The 19,949-nt window shown below is 36.3% G+C and overlaps 1 protein-coding gene and 1 long non-coding RNA gene across 4 annotated transcripts in view; both read left to right on the forward strand.

Moving 5' to 3' along the window:
* The first annotated feature begins 6,975 nt into the window (after positions 1 to 6,975).
* On the forward strand, positions 6,976 to 9,738 carry LOC137488254 (uncharacterized). 2 transcript variants are annotated; one of them, XR_015514743.1, is made up of 6 exons: positions 6,976 to 7,032; positions 7,353 to 7,459; positions 8,434 to 8,560; positions 8,732 to 8,822; positions 9,132 to 9,174; positions 9,274 to 9,738. It is a non-coding gene; the product is annotated as an uncharacterized LOC137488254 (long non-coding RNA). The 2 variants fall into 2 exon arrangements; XR_015514744.1 differs by having other exon boundaries at positions 8,737 to 8,822.
* A 5,562-nt stretch (positions 9,739 to 15,300) lies between these two features.
* hgfb (hepatocyte growth factor b) overlaps positions 15,301 to 19,949 on the forward strand; it is a 68,943-nt gene continuing 64,294 nt past the window's right edge. For both annotated transcript variants that reach the window (XR_015514745.1, XM_087292991.1), the window contains exon 1: positions 15,301 to 15,490. Coding sequence is in view for 1 of the 2 variants with exons in the window: in XM_087292991.1 (XP_087149117.1) it covers positions 15,442 to 15,490 (49 nt within the window). In the remaining variant the exon portion in view is untranslated. The remainder of the gene's footprint in view (positions 15,491 to 19,949) is intronic.

A 19,949-nucleotide genomic window follows, 5' to 3' on the forward strand; every position in this document is an offset into this window, starting at 1 on the left:
CCTCCATAGGGCGACACGGTGGCCCAGTGGTTAGCACTGTTGCCTCACAGCAAGAACGTCACTGGTTCTAGTCCTTTAACAGGCCGGTGGTCGTTTCTGTGAGTAGTTTGCATGTTCTTCCCATGCTCACGTGGGTTTTCCCCGGGTCCTTCGGTTTCCTCCCACATTCCAAAAACATGCACAACAAGTGAATTGATCCATCTAAATTTAGCACTACAGTCAATCTCTCATCCTGCAGCATATCTCTTCATAACATTCATTTAGTCATCAGCTCTTATCAAGGGGGAGTTGTCGAGATCTACCTGAGCTCAAGGCTCCCCTCTCGCCCTGCTAACGGGAGGGAGCCCAGGGCTCAAGGACCTTTTAAGCTCAGGGCTCTCTCCCGAGACAGCATGCCAAACTTGCTTAAAATAAATCATCAGCTAAGTGTGAACTCTTGAACTATGGTTACAATCAGTGTTGGGGTAATGCTTTACAAGTAAAGTGAGTTACGTAATAATCTTTACTTTTCTAAGTAACAAGTAATGAGTTACTTAAAAAAAAAGAAATAATATAAAAAAATGTAACCCAAGTTACTTTTAAGATGAATTAATTAGCTTTTAAAAAAATTTGCTGAATTAAAATTAGTGTAATCACATTGAATCATACACCCAATAGAATAAGCTTTGAAATGCGGAATGAACCACCAACTTATCCAGCACGTTTTTACGCAACCGATGCCCTTCCAGCCACATCCAATCTCTGGGAAACATCCAAACACACTCATTCACACTCATTCACTTTGGAATATTTTAGTTTACCCAATTCACCTGTACCGCATGTCTTTGAACTGTGGGGGAAACCGGAGCACCCGGAGGAAAACTACGCAAACGCAGGGAGAACATGCAAACTCCATACAGAAACGCCAACTGACCCAGCCAAAGCTCAAACCAGGGACCCTCTTGCTGTAAGGCGACAGCACTACCTACTGCGCCACTGATTTGCCCATTCTATTTTTTATTTTATTATATTTTTTAAAAGGCAAATGAAGGTTTAAGTTATACAGTGTGCTGTTAAATGCAGGTAATATTGTAATGCATTGCTTTCTAAAGTAGCTTTCCCCAACTTTGGTTACAACTGTATTTTTTTTAAAGTTACTCTCTCATGTTTCTCTGGTAAGTTTTTATTTATTTATTTAGAATTTGTGATTATATTAATGTTACAGTTCCTTGTATCATTGCATGGTCTTTTATTTTATTATTTATTTATTTATTTATTTATTTATTTATTTATTTATTTATTTATTTATTTATTTTTTTAATTTTGTTATATGAAATGACCCATCACTGTTTTCATCACTGTTAACAATTTCCTGTAGAATCTACAATAACTGGCAGCAGTTCGTCAGTAACATACTGTAAATCAATTACAGCAAAAATTCTGTATTTACATTTACAGCACCCTTTATCTTGCTGTACAGTGGTCCCTCTCTATAACACTGTTCACTTTTCATGGTTTCAGAGTTTCACAGATTTTTAAATTTTTTTGTGCAAGCTTGCTAAATTAACAATCTTCGATCACTAGCAGAGTTTCAACAAGGATGCAAAAAGGGTTATAACTGTCCACAGCAAGACCATCCTAAAGGGGGTTGCACACCGAATGCACCATGCCACGCAGCACCATACATTTTAGAATTGTAAACATAGGTTTCTATCAGCGTTCGCATACTCCGTCGCCACAAGTTGGCGGCTGTTTGCGGTGAATGTGAATGTGCGTGTCCCATGTGTGTTACTTCCGACTGTCATGTGCGTGTGCATTCAGTGTGCGACCCCCTTAAAATAGAGTCTGCTTTCAGTTTTGTGGATCAGTGACTCTAGGAAAAAAAAAACATTACGCTGGATGCCACAAAAGTGGTATGAACCTTTTGCTGACAGCGATGAATGTTTGCGCCTGACAACAGGTTTTGATCTTTAGTTTCATTCTAGAATACTGCACTTTATTTTCTATGAAAGTCTGAACTTTTAGAGTGTTTAAACAAGAGAGAAAAGTGTGAAAATGTTAATATCTGTCTTAGAAAAGTGTATAAAGTGTGTAGTGAGGGGGTTTACAGCCTTATCACATCTGGAATAATTGTACAAAATAAAGAGGACTACTTTGTGGATTTTGCCAATTGCGGGTTACTTTAAGAATGTAAGTCCTGCAGATAACGAGGAACCACTGTATATGCATTTACAAAATTCCATGTATATATTTGCTGTAAAATATACAGTAATTTCAGCCTGATCCCATGAGGAAACATAACTATTTTACGTTTTGTCAGTTTAGTGGCTAATTCAGTCCGACTTCAATTGTACGAGAATGTACGATTTTAAAAAGAAGGCGTGGCCCCAAACCCCACCCCTAAACCCTAAATAAGCAAAATCGTACTAAACTGTATGAATGAGGTTGTACAACTCCATACAAATTAGTCTCTAAATCAAAACGTTATGAATTGTCATGCTGTGCAGAAATTAATTCTGCAAAATTGTTGCAGACAATTTAATGTGTTGAATTTAAACAAACAAATTAAATTTAGTAATGTTCAGCTTAATTTCTTTGTTTAAATTCAGTCCAAATATATTGTTTACAAACATTAAACTTAAAAGAAATTCAGTAAATCCAAGGAATCATCTTTGTTTCATTCTTTTTTTTTTGTGATAGCTTTGATCATTTTCACCGTGGAACTTTTACATGCAGAAACGTACTGCATAAATGTACAAAAATCTTGTACAACAGTGTATGTTTTTAGTGATTACAATGTTTTGTATTTGCCATTCTAATTAAAGAACTTATTTATTCATGTTTCTTAACAAACACTTATTTATGCAAACCAAAATGACGTTTGATGTTTTGTGTATTAAAGCTCTTTGGATCTTTGCTAGGCTATTTGACGTGAAATCTGTAAGGTAAAGTATGCCACATCCAAACACATCTTGACACAAACACAATGGCTTTGTCGTAAGGCTCCTTCGTCAACCCTACATACAATGTATTATGGCTAACACCCATAAATATTTGACATGACGTATACATTTTTGCCATGTGAAGTACGAATGTACGTGACTTAGAGAAAGTTCTTGTCCAAAGAAACCACAATACTGTTTATAGAAGAAAACAAAAACATCCTAAATCTTGGTTGGGCGAAAGTGCTTCAAAATGACCCAATTCAAAGTCAATGAAACAAACTTACCGTTCGCTCTCTGGAGTGTTTATAAATGTTGATTATTATTACATTTCCTCTTCTAGACTGATTCCTTGATCCATTTCAAAACATTCCGGAAGAACGTTTTTGAACTGTTTTCGGATGACTTATTGAGCGACGTGATTTCTTTTTCAAAAGCGAAATAAACATTTCTTGTGGTTTCATGTGGTCAGGAACTGTATGTTTCCATATGTTGATCATAAGTCAGTTTATTAAGTTGTTTTCTGGCTTTTTTGACAGGGAAGTATTTCAGAATATAAGTCAGTGTATTAAGCTGTGTTCTGTCATTTTTGACAGGGAAGTATTTCACAGTATAGGCCAGTTTATTAAGTTGTTTTCTGTCATTTCTTTTTGACAGGGAAGCTTTTCACAAGGAAATAGAGCTATCTCTAATCCAGAGTGTGAGTCGCACACAGGAAGTGTGTGTTTATTTGGAAAGGCCTCTTCTGTTTACTGTGCCTGGAAGCTCAACTGCAGGATGCTCAAAAGCAGCTGTATGCTTGTTTGTGACTGTGCATTATTCTGTGATTATAGTCTTATACCTTAATGTTAAGTACACTACCTGACAAAAGTCTAGTCTCCAATCTAAGTGTTTAGAACAACAAATAATAACTTCACTTTTAGTTGATCATTTGGTATCAGAAGTGGCTTATATAAAAGGCAAAGTCCTCTAGATTACGCTTATTTTACTAAAATAAAATATGATCATGCTTTTAATTATTTAATTAGGACAGTAAGGTCTGACTTTGATTAGACAAAAGTCTTGTCACTTAACAGAAATAATGTACAGTATAGAATAAAGTCATAGTGCAGTGGAAAAAGAGTTAATATTGTGTATGACTCTCATGAGATTGGACAACTGCATCCATATATCTCAGCAATGACTTAAATAACTTATTAATAAAGTCATCTGGAAGGGCAAAGAAAGCGTTCTTGCAGGACTCCCAGAGTTCATCAAGATTATTTGGATTCATTTTCAGTGCCTCCTCCTTCATCTTACCCCAGACATGCTCAATAGTGTTTATGTCTGGTGACTGTGCTGGCCAATCCTGGAACACTGTGACCTTCTTTGCTTTCAGGAACTTTGATGTGGAGACTGATGTGAAGGAGCACTATCCTGCTGAAGAATTTGCCCTCTCCTGTGATTTTAATGTAATGAGCAGCACAAATGTCTTGATGCCTCAGTTGATGTTGCCATCCTCTCTGCAGATCTCTCGCACATCCCCACACTGAATGTAACCCCAAACCATGATTTTTCCTTCACCAAACTTGACTAATTTCTAAGAGAATCGTGTGTCCATGCGGGTTCTAATAGGTCTTCTGCAGTATTTGTGAGGATTGGGATGCAGTTCAACAGATGATTCATCAAGAAAAATCTACCTTCTGCCACTTTTCCAAATGATCAACTAGAAGTCAACTTATTATTTGTTGTTCTTACAACTGGGATCGACAACAAGATTTTTTGTCAGGTAGGGTATGTTGGGGGAGGCAATGCCTAAGTGTGTCTGTATGTATTTTAGCAGAGATGGCCAGGATATTCTGTGTTCCCGGGGGTCAGAAACGGGTTCACATAATTTGCTGCAGCTGAAGCTGAAACAAGCACCAGATCTGAATGGCAAATTTTGACAAAGTTGCAGGAAGTCTATTAGCACCCCGAGGAACTGACCTTCTGTGTTTCTATGCGTAAAAATTGCTCTCTGTCTGTCTCTCTGTGGGTCATAATTTCCATTTCTACATTCCATACTTTTATCAAATACACTTTTTTGTCAGATTGTCTGTATTACACTAGCGTCAACTTTAGAAAGAACTCTTATTGAACCTTCTCCATCTGATCGCTATTACACTCAAAAGAAAAATCTTTCTAAAAATGGCAAGCTTCAATTTGATTGGCTTAGATTAACCCATTTCCAGGAGTCATAGTGCAGGGTTTTATCAATCTGCCATGTTTCGGGTTGCTAAACTGCGATGATGCAATTGCCAAAGTTCCCCAAGATCATTCTTCTCTGCAATTTTGAGTAGAATTTGAACTGAGGCAGCAATTTGAATTGCAATGTAAGAAACCACAATGCAAAAGGCATTGAAATGACATTTTTAAATAGAAGAGCAAATGTTATTCAAGACAAAAAGGTTGAATGACTAGATGGGTGGAACAATAAATTAAATTGACTGAGAGTCGGAATGTATAGAATGATGAATGGGTGGATGAAAGGATAGAACAGTGGAATGATTGAGAGATAGATGGATGGATGCATGCATGTATAGAATAAGTGGATGAATAGATTGACAGAAAGATGGTGGATGGATCGATGGATTACACAGTGGATAAATTGGTAGAATGATAGATAGGCAGACAGATGGATGGATGGATGGATGGATGGATAGACAGATAGATAGATCAATCATTCAATGATCTGTGGTTGGAGGAATAGATGGACAGATAGAAGGATGGATGGATGGATGGATGTAAAGTCGATAAATAAGTTAATATGATGGATAGATGGATGGATGGAATAATCTTTGGATGGATAAATACATCAATATGACAATGAATGGATGAAACGAAGATTGTATAGAAGGATGGACAAAAATACGGAGAGGGTGGATTCATGGATACGGAAAGAAGGATTAATGGATCAATGGAAGGATGACAGAATGTTAAATAAAGGCATGGATGAACTGAACAATTCACATACCTATATGTAAGTATATATATATATATATATATATATATATATATATATATATATATATATATATATATACATATATATATATATATATATATATATATATATATATATATATATATATATATATATATATATATATATCCACATTTATCCACAACCCCTATAGCAATAAGTAAGCATTACAATTTGAACCGATATGATCTGCAGTGTGAGGCCTACTTTTCAGTAGAATGTTTTAGAGTACTTGTAAACTGATGTGTTGATCTGTTTGTGTGCACAGCAGCAATAGCACAGCCCAGTGTTGACTGAAAGGTACATTAGTCTGTTGTCTGTAGCTTCTTGCGTCTCCACCACATCAGCACCACAGCGAATGACTCATTATATGTTTGTGTTCACTGCACATGGTCTTCGTTAGACGCCAGACACACACCAGAGCGGATTAGTCTGTTGTTGTTTTGTTTATTTGTGGGAACAAGGGCTAAACACATAGACCAAACCACATGTGGTAAAATCGCTGTTTGTGTTCTGATCCAGATATTAAGCCTGTTGAAACTTCAACAGATTATGGATTTGATTCATGTGATTCACTTTCACAAAGCAGCATGGGAATCACAGCTGTACCTTTGTGCTGTCATGATGAGCTAACAGATTCCACATGGACAATTTATGAACGTTCCCTTTAATTAAGGACCATTTTTAAAACTCCTCCCTTGAAGACTGAAAGTGACCTTTAGATGTGTGGTTCTGACCACCCCGAACACATCATGGAATTCGCTGCACATTAACTGATGTGGCTGAGAATCAAATTCCGTGTTAAATTCCCAATCTGATCAATGACTTTCTTCATAGCCTATAAACATTGTCTTATGCATACACAGCAAATTCATCAGAGTTAAATTCTCGGTGTTGAAGCATTTCAGAGTAAAGTGTTGACGTTAAAGAGTTAGATTTTGATAAATGAATATAATAAGAGTTAAAATTGATTTTATTCAGTGCGAAATCAAGGAGTTATCTTTTTTACACTTGGTGGTGTTATTTCCAACATCCGGGAATTCATGCAGCTCCAGTCACTGAAAAATTTTCCAGACGCCATTTTCCATCTGAAGTTTAGAACAGCAACTGGTGAGTCAAACTACCTAAATGTTGGTATTTTACTGACTTTCTTTAAGGAAATACAGTTGTAAACATATTGTTAAGTTAATAACTTTAGAATGTAGTGACAATTTTAATCTTCTGCGGTTCATTCATGGTCGTTTGTGTATCTAGCTTAACTGCATTAGTATCGACTTCTTTTCAAGAATGTTTTTATATGTGCTCACGCATACATAGTGCATAAAAACATCAAATGTACATTTTCAACACATTTCTGTCACGCTTAATGCCATTTTGTGCGTTGTTACCCATCTGTAAAATAAAATCGACACTTCTCCTTTAATTCGAAGCAAACTAGCGAGGGAATCCCCGGAGCAGCCTAGCCTACTCTGCCCAGATGCTAACGGCAACACAGGACGGTTTCCATAAGCTCTGGAGAGTTTCTAAAACATATCTGGTGAGTAAATGAACATATGCTTACTTGTAAAAGGCTTCCTGACTAAAACATATGATTGTTTGTTATCCGTGTATGTTAATTTGGTTATTTTAAACACCGCAGCCCTTTTAAACTGGTTCATTCGTGGCCGTCCATATACCGTTAACGTTAGTCCATAGACTCGCGTGATAACGTACGCTTGAATTATATTACGTTAAGTGTTGACAACCATTAAAGTCGGAATGTTAACATTAATGTCTTTAAATGACCGCGTTTGCACTTTCTCAGACATTTGACGTTACAGAAGTCTCCCGGAAGTTGCGGGACTAACGTTAACGTTATCCCGCAAATGCACAGAGACTCCCAGATGCCTAAGTAGATGCCCGCAAATGAATGATAATCTCCCGGAAATCGCGCGTCTCCCGCCCGGTCATTAAACACTTTGCACACCCCTCTCCACCGCATCCCTCCCAGCTCTTCAGGTACGTCGCGCGCAAGTCACCCCCACCGCTCTTTAGGTACGTCGCGCGCAAGTCACCCCACCGCTCTTCAGGTACTCATCTCTCCCGCTACCTCCCGCAAATCAACTCTGTATCCCCCGAAAATTACTTTTCCCAACTCGGGATGTCTGACGTTAGTAAGTTAGGCTATTTCTGTAGTCAGGAACATCTTAGTCAAGCTTTTTCTCCCGCATGATATTGTGCTTAAAACTATAGGCTAAACTTAGCATGTACTGTACACAACATTTCCGTTTTATTAAAGACAATTTAGTGCGTTGTAAACAGCCACCTGTCTGTAAAATTAATCAACTGATTCATATTTGAGCAGCCTAATGATGATACAGGTTTGATTTGTAGATTTATTATCAATAATCAACATCTGAATCAAAAGATATCTGAAAAAGTGTGAGGCATGCTTTGTGATGTTCATCTCTCTTTTTTTATCTGAAGGTTATGCATATGTGTGGATACTAATGTTTTGTTGTTTTTTAACAGCCACAGTTCTCTATACAATAACACAAGACCCTGTGACGGTGGCTGATTAGAGACGGATGGTGTATTTCCAGAGTTGGTGAAATGACCAAGCACACCTTCTTGGTCATATGTGGTGATAATAACGAAGGTATGTTTGATAAAGTTCTGTATTTGTTTCACAATAAGCTGAGAGGGTATTAGAGCATTAGAGAATAACAAATGACATGAAGGTGATAAGTTTTGTATTGTGGGTGAACTGTTACTTAAATAATGTTTTGCTCTTTGCTTTGCACTTTTCCTCTTCTGCTTATCCTAATAGTTAAGATTATATTTGGACCTGAAACATCTGCTAGACTCCAGGAAAGGTGGCGTCAATACTGGTCCTGAAAGGGCCCAACAAGTTGAATCTGGTAAAGAAACACGCACGCACGCACACACACACACACACACACGCACACGCTTACAGAAAACTGTAAGTTTATGGATATTTTTTACACTGTGGCCAATATTTTGGGGAAGTCAGCATCACTAAATGATATAAAAGATTTTAAGCTCCTCTAAATTTTGCTCCAAGTGTTGTGTTAAATTCAAGATTCTGGACAGACAGCTGCCTGTTTTTCCAGTTCTAGTCATAGTGATTAACCTAATTGTTTTTGGAGATCCAACAGTGATGTATGTGTTTTTTTTTCTACTTTTCCATATCCTGTCACCTCAACCAGCTGGGAGAGTCAAGTTGTGGATCATCATGAAGATTTTCAAAAGGTGAGTTTAGATTTCTTGAATATGTTTTATTTACTTTAAATGTTCTTTTAAATATATTATAGAATTTGATTGCAATTTGTTTTCAAACATTTTTCTTAGTCATGCTGGAGTCTTGAAGAGTTCTTAGATGAGCATCACCCTATATCCGTGCATCAGGAACCACCAGACGAGCGATCAGCAGCTACTACATCGTCATGGATAAAAAGGTCATCCTGTGGCTGGGAAGCACTTCATTCACAGGACATGCTTGATGAGATTTCCTAGCTCCAGTTTGTTTTCACACAAGTTTCCAGCATTTATACCTTCATTTAAATTGCTGTGTTTGATATGGAGGAACAAGGAAACACCAGAAGTGAAAGATTTGCACGCCAAGTTGTTTAAAATGTAAGTTTGGACCAAAGGACTAAAACAGCCTTTTTGAGCACTGGTCATACATATTTTGTTGATACTGTCTGTACTAATAAAACATTTAAAGCATATTTGACATTGTTGCATTTTAAAAACTGAATGAATTGTTGAAGTGGTGAATGTTTTCAAATAAAATGTTTTTTCTTTTGTAATTTACAGTCTATTTGAGTTTTTTACCATATTTACACTCAAGAGAGTTGAATAAAATAATATATTACACCAGGCGGTGTTAAATATAGTTACATTTTTTAACTCTGCCCAGAGTTAAAATTAACCCTTACTTCGGTGTCAATGTGCCAACCCTTTTGAAAGTGTTGATTTAACTCTGTTTTGAGTGGACCCCATGAGACACTTTCAAAGTGTTGAAATTAACACCCATAGAGTTGTTTTGGGTCCCCATATTTTGCTGTGTACTTCCTAATTTATCACTAGATCCTCACATATGTGTTGAGTACCATTATTGCGATCTTAGACGCAACTAAGCGGCCTGGCTGACCACAGATCCCGTAACTCTGACTTCAACGCTTCGATTTTTCAGATGTCAGCTTGTGCAATCTGCATCCATCTGCTCTTAGTTATAGTGGTTTGAAGCCTATTTACGCAGACCAAGGGTTCCTGACATTTTGATCCATGTTGCTGCATTGTTTTTGTGTTTTAGAGAGTCACTCGAGTCTTGTCAAAGTAGGAGATGGACAGCACTTTAGAAAGAGAATAGAACTGTAGTGCTGAACTTGATACTATTGATAACTCTTAGATAAGCTTGATAAGTATGTTGGTATTACTGGAACTGCATTGGTTTGGTTTAGGTTTGGTTTAGGTCTCAATGAAAAGACATCAATTTGAGTACGCTGTGAGGTACTGCATGGCTCAGTTCTTGGTCCCTTGCTTTTTCCATTAGAAATGCTACCACTATAGGTGATATCATAAAAAAAAAAAAAAACACATAGACAAAGAATTGATCGATAAATTTTATATTTTTTTCACTGTTATGCTGACCATGCTAAACTCTATGGCCCAGTTTCACAAACAGGTCTTAGATTAAGCCAGTATAGGCCTTAGTTAATTTAGGCTATTTGAGCCAAATTATAAAAAATAGCCTGAGAAAAAAAAAAATGACTCTAATGTGTTTCAAGACATCTCACTGCAAGTTATTTTGAGTTGAGACACCCCAAACATGTAATTTAATCTTGAATAGCCTCAGGCCCAGATTGAGAATTGACCCTTTGCCAAGCCACACCCAAAAACCGCCACCCACCAATCGTGGCTTAGCAACTGTAGCTATGCGCAAGGCCTCTGTCAAGCTTTCGAGCGAGTGCATATGGATTGTGCAAATCTGATACCCGGTATCCTTAAAGTTTGGATGGGATGATGGAATTTTTTCCCTTTTCAAAACCTGAAACTCTAGAAGAGAAATACCAGCGTGGATCAGGCTGTGTGAGGGGCGCTAAAGGTGAGCTAAGTTGGTTTTGTTTTGATATTCCTGACACATTCAGTGATAGACAGACGGCAATAACTCACACACCTCTTACCCTTAACAGATCTAAACTGTTTCCTAAAAAAAACACAAAGCTGGTTATGTTTCATAGCTGTCTAATTCCTTTTTTTCCGCTCGATATAGTGAGTAATGCTCCATTTAAGCCTTCGCCATAACGTTAGTAACTTGGTCATGCTAATAGTTCATAATGACATGAGTTATTGATCTGGAAAATACGAATCTGTTGCTAACTTTACTGAACTATATATTTCCAACTATTTCAAGCTACGAATATTTGAAATTACAAATCAACAGAACAAAACTGAGAAATGATCACAAACTGAGCATTCGCAATCAATATACTTTACCAGCAGCTGTTTTTCATTAATTTATAAAGAGCACACAAACATACTGACAGTAATAGGTAAATTACTGTACTTTGTTATGGGTCAATGATGCTAATATTCGACAGAAATCCATCAGTTTTCCCTTTCTGGCTGTTCTTTCTATGAATGAACTATGTAAAAGCTCTGTCCATGCGTGTTTTCTCATTGGTTAATAATGCTATATTTCATTGCACAACAATTAATCAGGCTTTTGGCTAAAAATAGAGAAATCACAATTTCATTTGTTATCATTGGATTATATTTTTAATTTCACCTCTCCTGCTAAGCATGAGCTAACCTGTTGAATGGTTAGCATATGAGGCGGCTAGGCTAAGCTAGCTCCAATTTTGATTGATTATTCTCTAATGGGTTTCCCATTATGTGGTGAATATACCCCTGTAATGCATACTGCAGTCCTTTTTTATCTGGCTTTCTCGGATATCTCACCTGTTCGCCAAAAATGACTATATCCCTGAGAATGTCTGATACTGGCGCACACACATTGAAAAAGCTGTGACAGGCACGAAAGCTTGACAGGCGTAGCAACAGTAAGTAAGAAGGGCGGGGCTTAGCGAAGGGTCCATTCAGACGCCCCTGGGCACAATGTCTTGCAGGCCCCCTACCTGGTTGAACCCCTATTGTTAAATTAAAAAATAAGAATTGTATAATATAAAAAAATTTGAATCTTTAATGCATTTCCCACATTTTTAAAGTAAATGATATACAGTACATCTATTTCTAGTCTACAGAGATTTAACACATTTTTAAAGCATTTAAAGCACACTTTGAAAAAATATATATACAACTAGTGAAAATGAATGGATTTTAATATACTTGTTAAGGTTCACTAAAGAAGTACAAAAAATATATTCATTCATTTATTTTATTTTCAGCTTAATCCCTTTATTTATCCGGGGTCGCTACAGTGGAATCTTATCCAGCATGTTTTTACAAAGTGGGTGCCCTTCCAGCCGAAACCCATCCCTGGGGAACACACAAAAAAAGATATTTAAGGGTATTTTTAATGTCTAACTTCTACAAACTTATAATGCATATGATTTGGATATAACACCTCTCCAATCCAGTATTATGAATCTGAATCTTGCATAATACACACACTTAATAATGATTCACACTTGTCTTCCTTGTGATGATGAGTAGGCAAAATCTGATATGTAGTGGGGGGTAAAGAAAAATGAGTTCATCACACGCTGGATTCGAACCGGGTTCATGATTGCGTCAAAACAAGTTGCCATGCAATTTACAAGCTACGCCACTCAGTTTAGTTATATTGTCTCTGTCAATGAAATGGTGATGGGTTGGGAATCACTCAATTAGCTTATTCCAACAAGGTGCGCTATTTGCATTTAGCCTAAATAGACACTCCGAAATCGTCATTGTTTGTGAAACCGGGGGTAAATTTCCCCACCAAAACCAAAAACCTATCACACAAAAAACTAGAATACTGCCTGAACAATCCTCTTTCTGGAAACGTACCCCTATATACATTTCTGCAGAGTGCCACTTCCCAGGAGGTACGAGGTATGTTTTTTTTTTTTGTTGTTGTTTTTGTTTTCGCATATCCACCAGAGACCACTGTGTACACTTTTTGAGATCTCAAATTTTCTCGCAAATGCCTGCTCATCTAGCATAAATCCACCAACTGAATGACTGACTGAGCGACTGATTGATCGACTGACCCACCCTCCTCCTTCCCGAAACCCAACCGATAGTGTTTTCAAAAGCACCAATTGACCAGTGCCCACCCACTTCCAAAAACCCAAATGACAGTGTTTTCAAAAGCAATCCAGAAAAAGAAAAGCCCCCCTAAATTTATCAATGATTTCAGATTTTACCACATTCTCACAGAAGTAAGCGGTCAGCTGGTAAGCGTGAAAAGGTAAAATTTATACTACCGGCATGCGAAGGCTGCGCCGGACCATTTGCATGTTCACATGCCCCTTGCCCTGGCTGATGGTGACGCACAAGCTCTGTGATTGATCTGCTTGCTAACGCTGATGAGTGTGGGCAGGGGTAGGAGCTGCGCTAACCCATTGGAGTGAGTGTTTACAAGTGTTGCGTTCCCTGAAGGAGCTCCACCTTATGATAAAAGATTTTGCAAGTCCGCCGGTTATATCATGAGATAAATTTAATACTGCATGTGTTCAGAATTTTTGGTAAAATTGTGCTGCAAAATTGACTAGAAAATATGGTTAAAATGCAAAACTAAAGAACTTGATGAACTCAATATTACTTTGCTGCGTGTTTATTTACTTTTAAATATATGGGGTGAAATGTGATCTGGACATGTTGTGAGATTCACCTAGAGGTGTGGAGAGATGAGAAGGCAGGATGTGAATGGCAGTGCTGGAAACAGTGTTAAATACACGCACACACTGACTGATCACTCCCATGGGGCCATCAGGCATGTCGTTTGGTATTTGTAGTTTGTACCTCCATCATCATAGGAAGGAGAAGCAACACGATCACAGTCACTGAGGACACTCTTATAAACACTACTGCTATTAACTAAACTAATACAAACACAACCAGCCAAATTGAGTGAAAAATAGATATCCAAACAAGCCCAAAAAAAAAAAAAAATCTCAGATGCATCCCAAAGCAAAACAGCCTGGAATACCTGTTAGAGTATGAGTGTACTATAAATAAACAGATGGAGTGTGTTTCCATCATCGAACACAATAGAAGAGCTCTCTCGGTTCCAAGAGGAGAGGAGAGAGAGCATCTTGAGTGTAGTGCTGTTTAATAAACAACTCGTGCTTCCAACCTGCTCTCATTCCATCCTAAAAGCATCAAAGATTACGTATATCGTGACATCAGTGTCATAAGCTTCTGATTATAAAGAGATTTGGGCTCAAAAAAGAATATTTGCTCATTTTAAGCTAGTTTCTATCTATCTATCTATCTATCTATCTATCTATCTATCTATCTATCTATCTATCTATCTATCTATCTATCTATCTATCTATCTATCTATCTATCTATCTATCTATCTATCCACATAGCAAAATTTCTTTGGTCCAGATCTGGCCCACACAATAAGCTTTAGCTTGTTCACATGTCGCAGGGAATTACGGTATATGACTGGACCAAGTCTGGCTTCCATATAAGGGCCAAACATAGACCATATCTGGGCCTAGTCTCAGCCACATTAATAACCCATAACCCTGAACTGAGGTAGCTATGGACCGTGGTTGGCCATTGTCATTATTTGGTGTCACGGCTGCAATGCAATTGATAAACCCATGAAGCATTGCACTTTAGGCACGTAATAATGGTAATAATTAGTAATGGTAATAATTTTATATAATTTTATAATTACTAATAATATAATTTGTCAATTAATAATTTGGTTAATGAAGTATATGTAATGTAGTTATGTAGCCTACGTTTTTGTACGACAGCGTGTGTTTGCGAACGCTAAAAAAAGTGATGAATAATGTGTATTCTATCACGAGGGTTGTCGATAACGAAATGTAAAACAAGCTATTACGTCTTACACAAACTAAAACAACGTGAGTGGCCCAGAGTTTATCAATTCACAACTTTCCTCCCAAACACCCTCGGGGATGTTAGTCAGCATCTCACAGCTGTGTTGACATCTCCTCAACACGTCCCAGCCGCTCCAATAAATTAGACAGGCAACAAATATAAACAATTTCACTTTATTTTACTTCCCGGATCGGTTCAACAGCCTCGGTGTCTATCAGGAAATGCGATAATATGCGATAATGTCCCATGTGGTGGAATGGACCGCGGCGGGGCGACTTTAAATGTGCTGAGGGAAAGGGGAGGGAGCGCGCAGTAGATTCTCTCAGCGCGCGCTCATCTTCAGTCAGTCCGTCGCGCGCCTGCTCACTGTCCACAAGAGCCACTGCAGGGAGACTACAGATACTTGTTTTAAGGAAGAAACGCCAAGATTCCTGACATATCTTTTGTATTTTTGTTTTTGGGTCACATTAAACTCTTTAAAGCGACATGTGGATTTACAAAATTTTGCTCTGTGTGGCCGTTTTGGTTTACTCAGGTAAGTTTGATTTTCGTCTTTCAGTGAAAGCTTGTTAACATGTGCCATTATTTACTATAGCAACTATCATATTTTAAAGTATAATAACAGTAACTTTAGGGATGAGACTATGCTTATTGTGGTAATTGTTACAAGTGTTCACCAATATCTCCTCCCAAGCTTATTTAGGAAACTATTTACATGGGTTTTGCATGGGTCATTCCTAATACCTACTAAGATTTTAACATTTATTTCTTTATTTCATGAAAGAAACATCTTCCAGTCTTCATACTTGTAGATTCAGGTGTAGTTGGATTTACATAAATACATATTTTAAGCAAGTTAAAAGTTGAAACAAAGAAGCCTATTGGACCTCTGATATAAACGTGTTTAATTATTGCATGAATTTACACCACAAACTTTTGTTTATTGTTAACAAATTGGTCTAGAATACTGAAACAATGTAATAAATTCACTTTTATTATTTTTTTAATAATGATACATACAAATTATTTACATGTGTATATTTCAATTGTGGATTCGATGATTACATTTACCATATTTTATATATTAATGTTCATGCAAATATATAAATGTATTCTGCATTATCAATGGGTATATGCACGTCATCATAACATCAGTGTTGAACATTATTTTTAATGTGTTAGGACACATTTTAGGCCTTATGGTGTAACAAAACACATTAGGCACAAAATCTGTCTCTGGGATGTGCTTACTATTTTGTACCACTTAGGTACTAATAAGGTACCAGTATGCCCCCTTTAGGAGTAAATTAGGTACAAAGGTGTACCTTTTGGAATGAGACCATTTTTCAAGGAGAGTATTGAAAAAATGCTTTTGTCTTCATAATATTTAGTGAAAATTGTATAATTGGCTTCTTTGGAATGGCATTGCTTCTCTGATTATGTCATTTTGACTGTGTGGGCTCATCATTTAAGAAGGGGGTGTGCTGAGATCAAGCCCCACCCTCATTTTTTCCCATTCTGTATCACTTTTCATTTGGAGAAAAAAATAATAATAAAATCACAATATTGGTATAACTTCTTTGCAACTCATTGAGATTGATTGATGTGATAATCTTGTATTAATTTTAGCATGGCCAATTTTTATTTATTTTTTTACTCCACAAGTAGGTCTGCACGGTCTTGAAAAAATCTAACATTGCAATATTTTGTTATTCTGCAAAATATATTGCAATATAAAAACATTTCACCCTATGACTTGAATATATGTATTCGAAAATAATTTTCTATTTTCGATGGATTGGGATTATTCTATTGAGAATAGAATTGCATCTGAATAAAATATAATAAACCATCTACAAGCATATATCACTACAATTTAAAAAAATATAACAACGTGATCGTTTTCAGAGTCTAGCATTATTCAGGCAATTGTTTAATAAAAATAAAAACTGTCCAACACTAAAATTGATCATTATTAAAGTTATAAATGATACAATTTCTTATCCCTGAATGCTTTTAAAATCATTATAGTCACAGGCTTCTAAAACACGACAAAATTTATAATAATATATAAACTCAACATTGCATATCCTGCGATGTTACTATTGTGAATGATCACATTGCGATGTCAATGCTGAAACGATATATATTGTGCAGCCCTATCAACAAGTAAAAATAGTTTCAATCTGTAACAATTAGGTGATGCCAAAAACTATACATCTGAGTTTAGCTGGACTGTATATCAGCACCATTGGAATGCCAATTACCCATTAAAATTTGTTGACCAGTTCTAAATAAGAGTATGCTGCATAAATTTGACCTTTTTATTAGAATATTATATATATATATATATATATATATATATATATATATATATATATATATATATATATATATATATATATATATATTTATATATAGTTGAAGTCAGAATTATTAGCCCCCCTGAATTATTAGCGCCCCTGTTTTTTCACCAATTTCTGTTTAACGGAGGGAAGATTGTTTCAGCACATTTCTAAGCATAATAGTTTAAATCTTATTTCTAATAACGGATTTATTTTATCTTTGACATGAAGACAGTGAATAATATTTTACTTGATATTTTTCAAGACCATTCTATACAGCCTGAAGTGACATTTAAAGGCTTAACTAGGTAAATAAGGTGAACTAGGCAGGTTAGAGTAATTAGGCAAGTTATTGTAAAATGATGGTTTGTTCTTTAGATTATTGAAAAAAATATAAGCTTAAATTTTGTCCCAAAAATAGTTTTTAAAAAATTAAAAACTGCTTTTAATCTAGCCGAAATAAAACAAATAAGACTTTCTCCAGAAGAAAAAAATATTATCAGACATACTGTGAAAATTTCCTTGCTCTATTAAACATCATTTGGGAAATATAAAAAAAAAATAAAAAATCAAAAGTCGGCTAATAATTCTGACTTCAACTATATATATATATATTTATTTATATATTGTAATCTATCGTGACCATAGAAATGCTTGCATTCCAGTTCATGATTTGCATTTGCATGTATCAGAAGCATTACAGTTTCCAAACATTGTATCAAGTTTCACTACGGAAAACTTCACAGATGTTGACATTCATGGCGAGTGGGCCGCTTCTTCGCAAAACATCTGGATAAATGAGTCACCGACAGTGCGCATGATGCTGGAGGGAGAGATGAAGTGTTAGAGTGTGGCACTATGATTCTCTTCTTCTGAAAAATCTAACTGCTTTAGTGTGCAAACAGCCATTTAATTACTCTGAGTTTAGTCATTTGTTTTTTAATCTGTAGTATTTCTGTTACAGTACATTGAAAATTCAACATGGTCCGTTGGTTGCTTAAGATCAGAGGCATTAGTTTTTATTGATTGTATAGCTGTATGTTTGCCTGGATGTTCAAATACCTTGTATGCAGTAGGATATAGATCTACATTATAGGAGCTGTAATGTTTACTACTATTAGGATACTATCATTGTTGTTTTATTGAGAGGTGACTCTGACTGCTGTGCGCTGAGAAGCTAGCCATCTCATTGCTTGTTGTTCTGTACTTTTTAATGATATTCAAGAGCTGGAATCTTTTCAAAGAGCATGACTTGGCGTTGGGTCAGTTTTAGAGCTTAGATCTTAGGGTGTAGTGTTCCTTGCTTGTCTGCTATCAGCATTTAGAGCTTATTTCAAATCCAAAAAGCATGTCTGGTCTTACAGTGCGGTTAGTGAATGTGCTGCTTACTAACCATGTGCTTGACAGACAACTTTTTTTTTTTTTCGTGATAGAAGCCGGTGGTTTCAGAAGGTTTGGATCAGAGCCAGTTTACTTTGGCCTTCACAATCCTTTCCGGCACTTCACCAAAATCAGGCTGTGATTGATGGATTTGCATCCTGTTACATTTTAGCTCTATTAAAATGCTCATTTGTTGCTCCACTGCTTTTAATTACAAATGACACTTTAATATTTGCTGTTATAACCAAGTAAGAGTATGATCAAGGTAGGGCTGCAAGGCGATATGACAAAAATCTGAAATCATAAAGTATCATAAGTTATCTTCTGTCCTGATAATGATATATATCACAATTTAGTACATTTTCTGTAAATGTAATCAATTAGTAGTTTATATAAGTCGACCACATGCAAATTACTATATATTTTAAATATTTTTTTACATTTTAAAGTACTTGAAAATCTACTCGTTCACATATGATCATATTTCTTACCTTTTATTTAGAACTTCAGAGCAAATGTTTATTCAAGAATGTAGAAATATCAAACACATTTTAATTAAATATAAAAAACTTTTCAAAAATTTGATTACAGGATTAATATAGCTAAATAAAATGGATTGTCTCACTATGGAACTTTATCACTATGCTGTTATTCATGTTTATGTCTGCATCTCTGTAATGGAATGTGATATTGCGCCCATATAAATTATGAAAAATTATTACAGTAAACAATAAATTTTGCTACATCACGATATAAACAACAGAACATAATATGAAACAATTTACTTTTTATATTGTCCATATGATATGTATTGTCATATTGCCAACACAGGCTCATTGTGAAAACGTACCCCTGTAAACATTTTTGGAGAGCCCAAATTATGTATACAGATCTGCAATTCATCTTTAAAACGAATGCTACGGTGCGATATGATGCCACGACAGCTTCTGTTTCTTTTGGCGCCACTAGCTGACCGCCTACCTCTGTGTGGACGGCTCTTCCGCTGTTACCGGTTTGCCCAGTAGCTCGCCCTGTATGTTGGGAGACTTGAGTCACAGAGAGGAGTTGACCACGAAGAACAGTTCCAGAAAGCAGGTAAAACGAAAGGCAAAAAATAAAATAACAAGTAGAGAATGTGCTAAGATTTGAAAACATGGTAAAAATAAGGCGGCTGCCAGGGCTTTTCTTTTTCTACATTGCTTTTGAAAACCGGTGGAAGTCGGTAGGCGGGTTATTCGGGGCTTTTGAAAACACTGTTGGTTAGGTTTT

Source organism: Danio rerio, chromosome 18, assembly GCF_052040795.2.
Source record: "Danio rerio strain M-AB ecotype USA chromosome 18, GRCz13ab, whole genome shotgun sequence".
Classification (NCBI taxonomy): domain Eukaryota; kingdom Metazoa; phylum Chordata; class Actinopteri; order Cypriniformes; family Danionidae; genus Danio; species Danio rerio.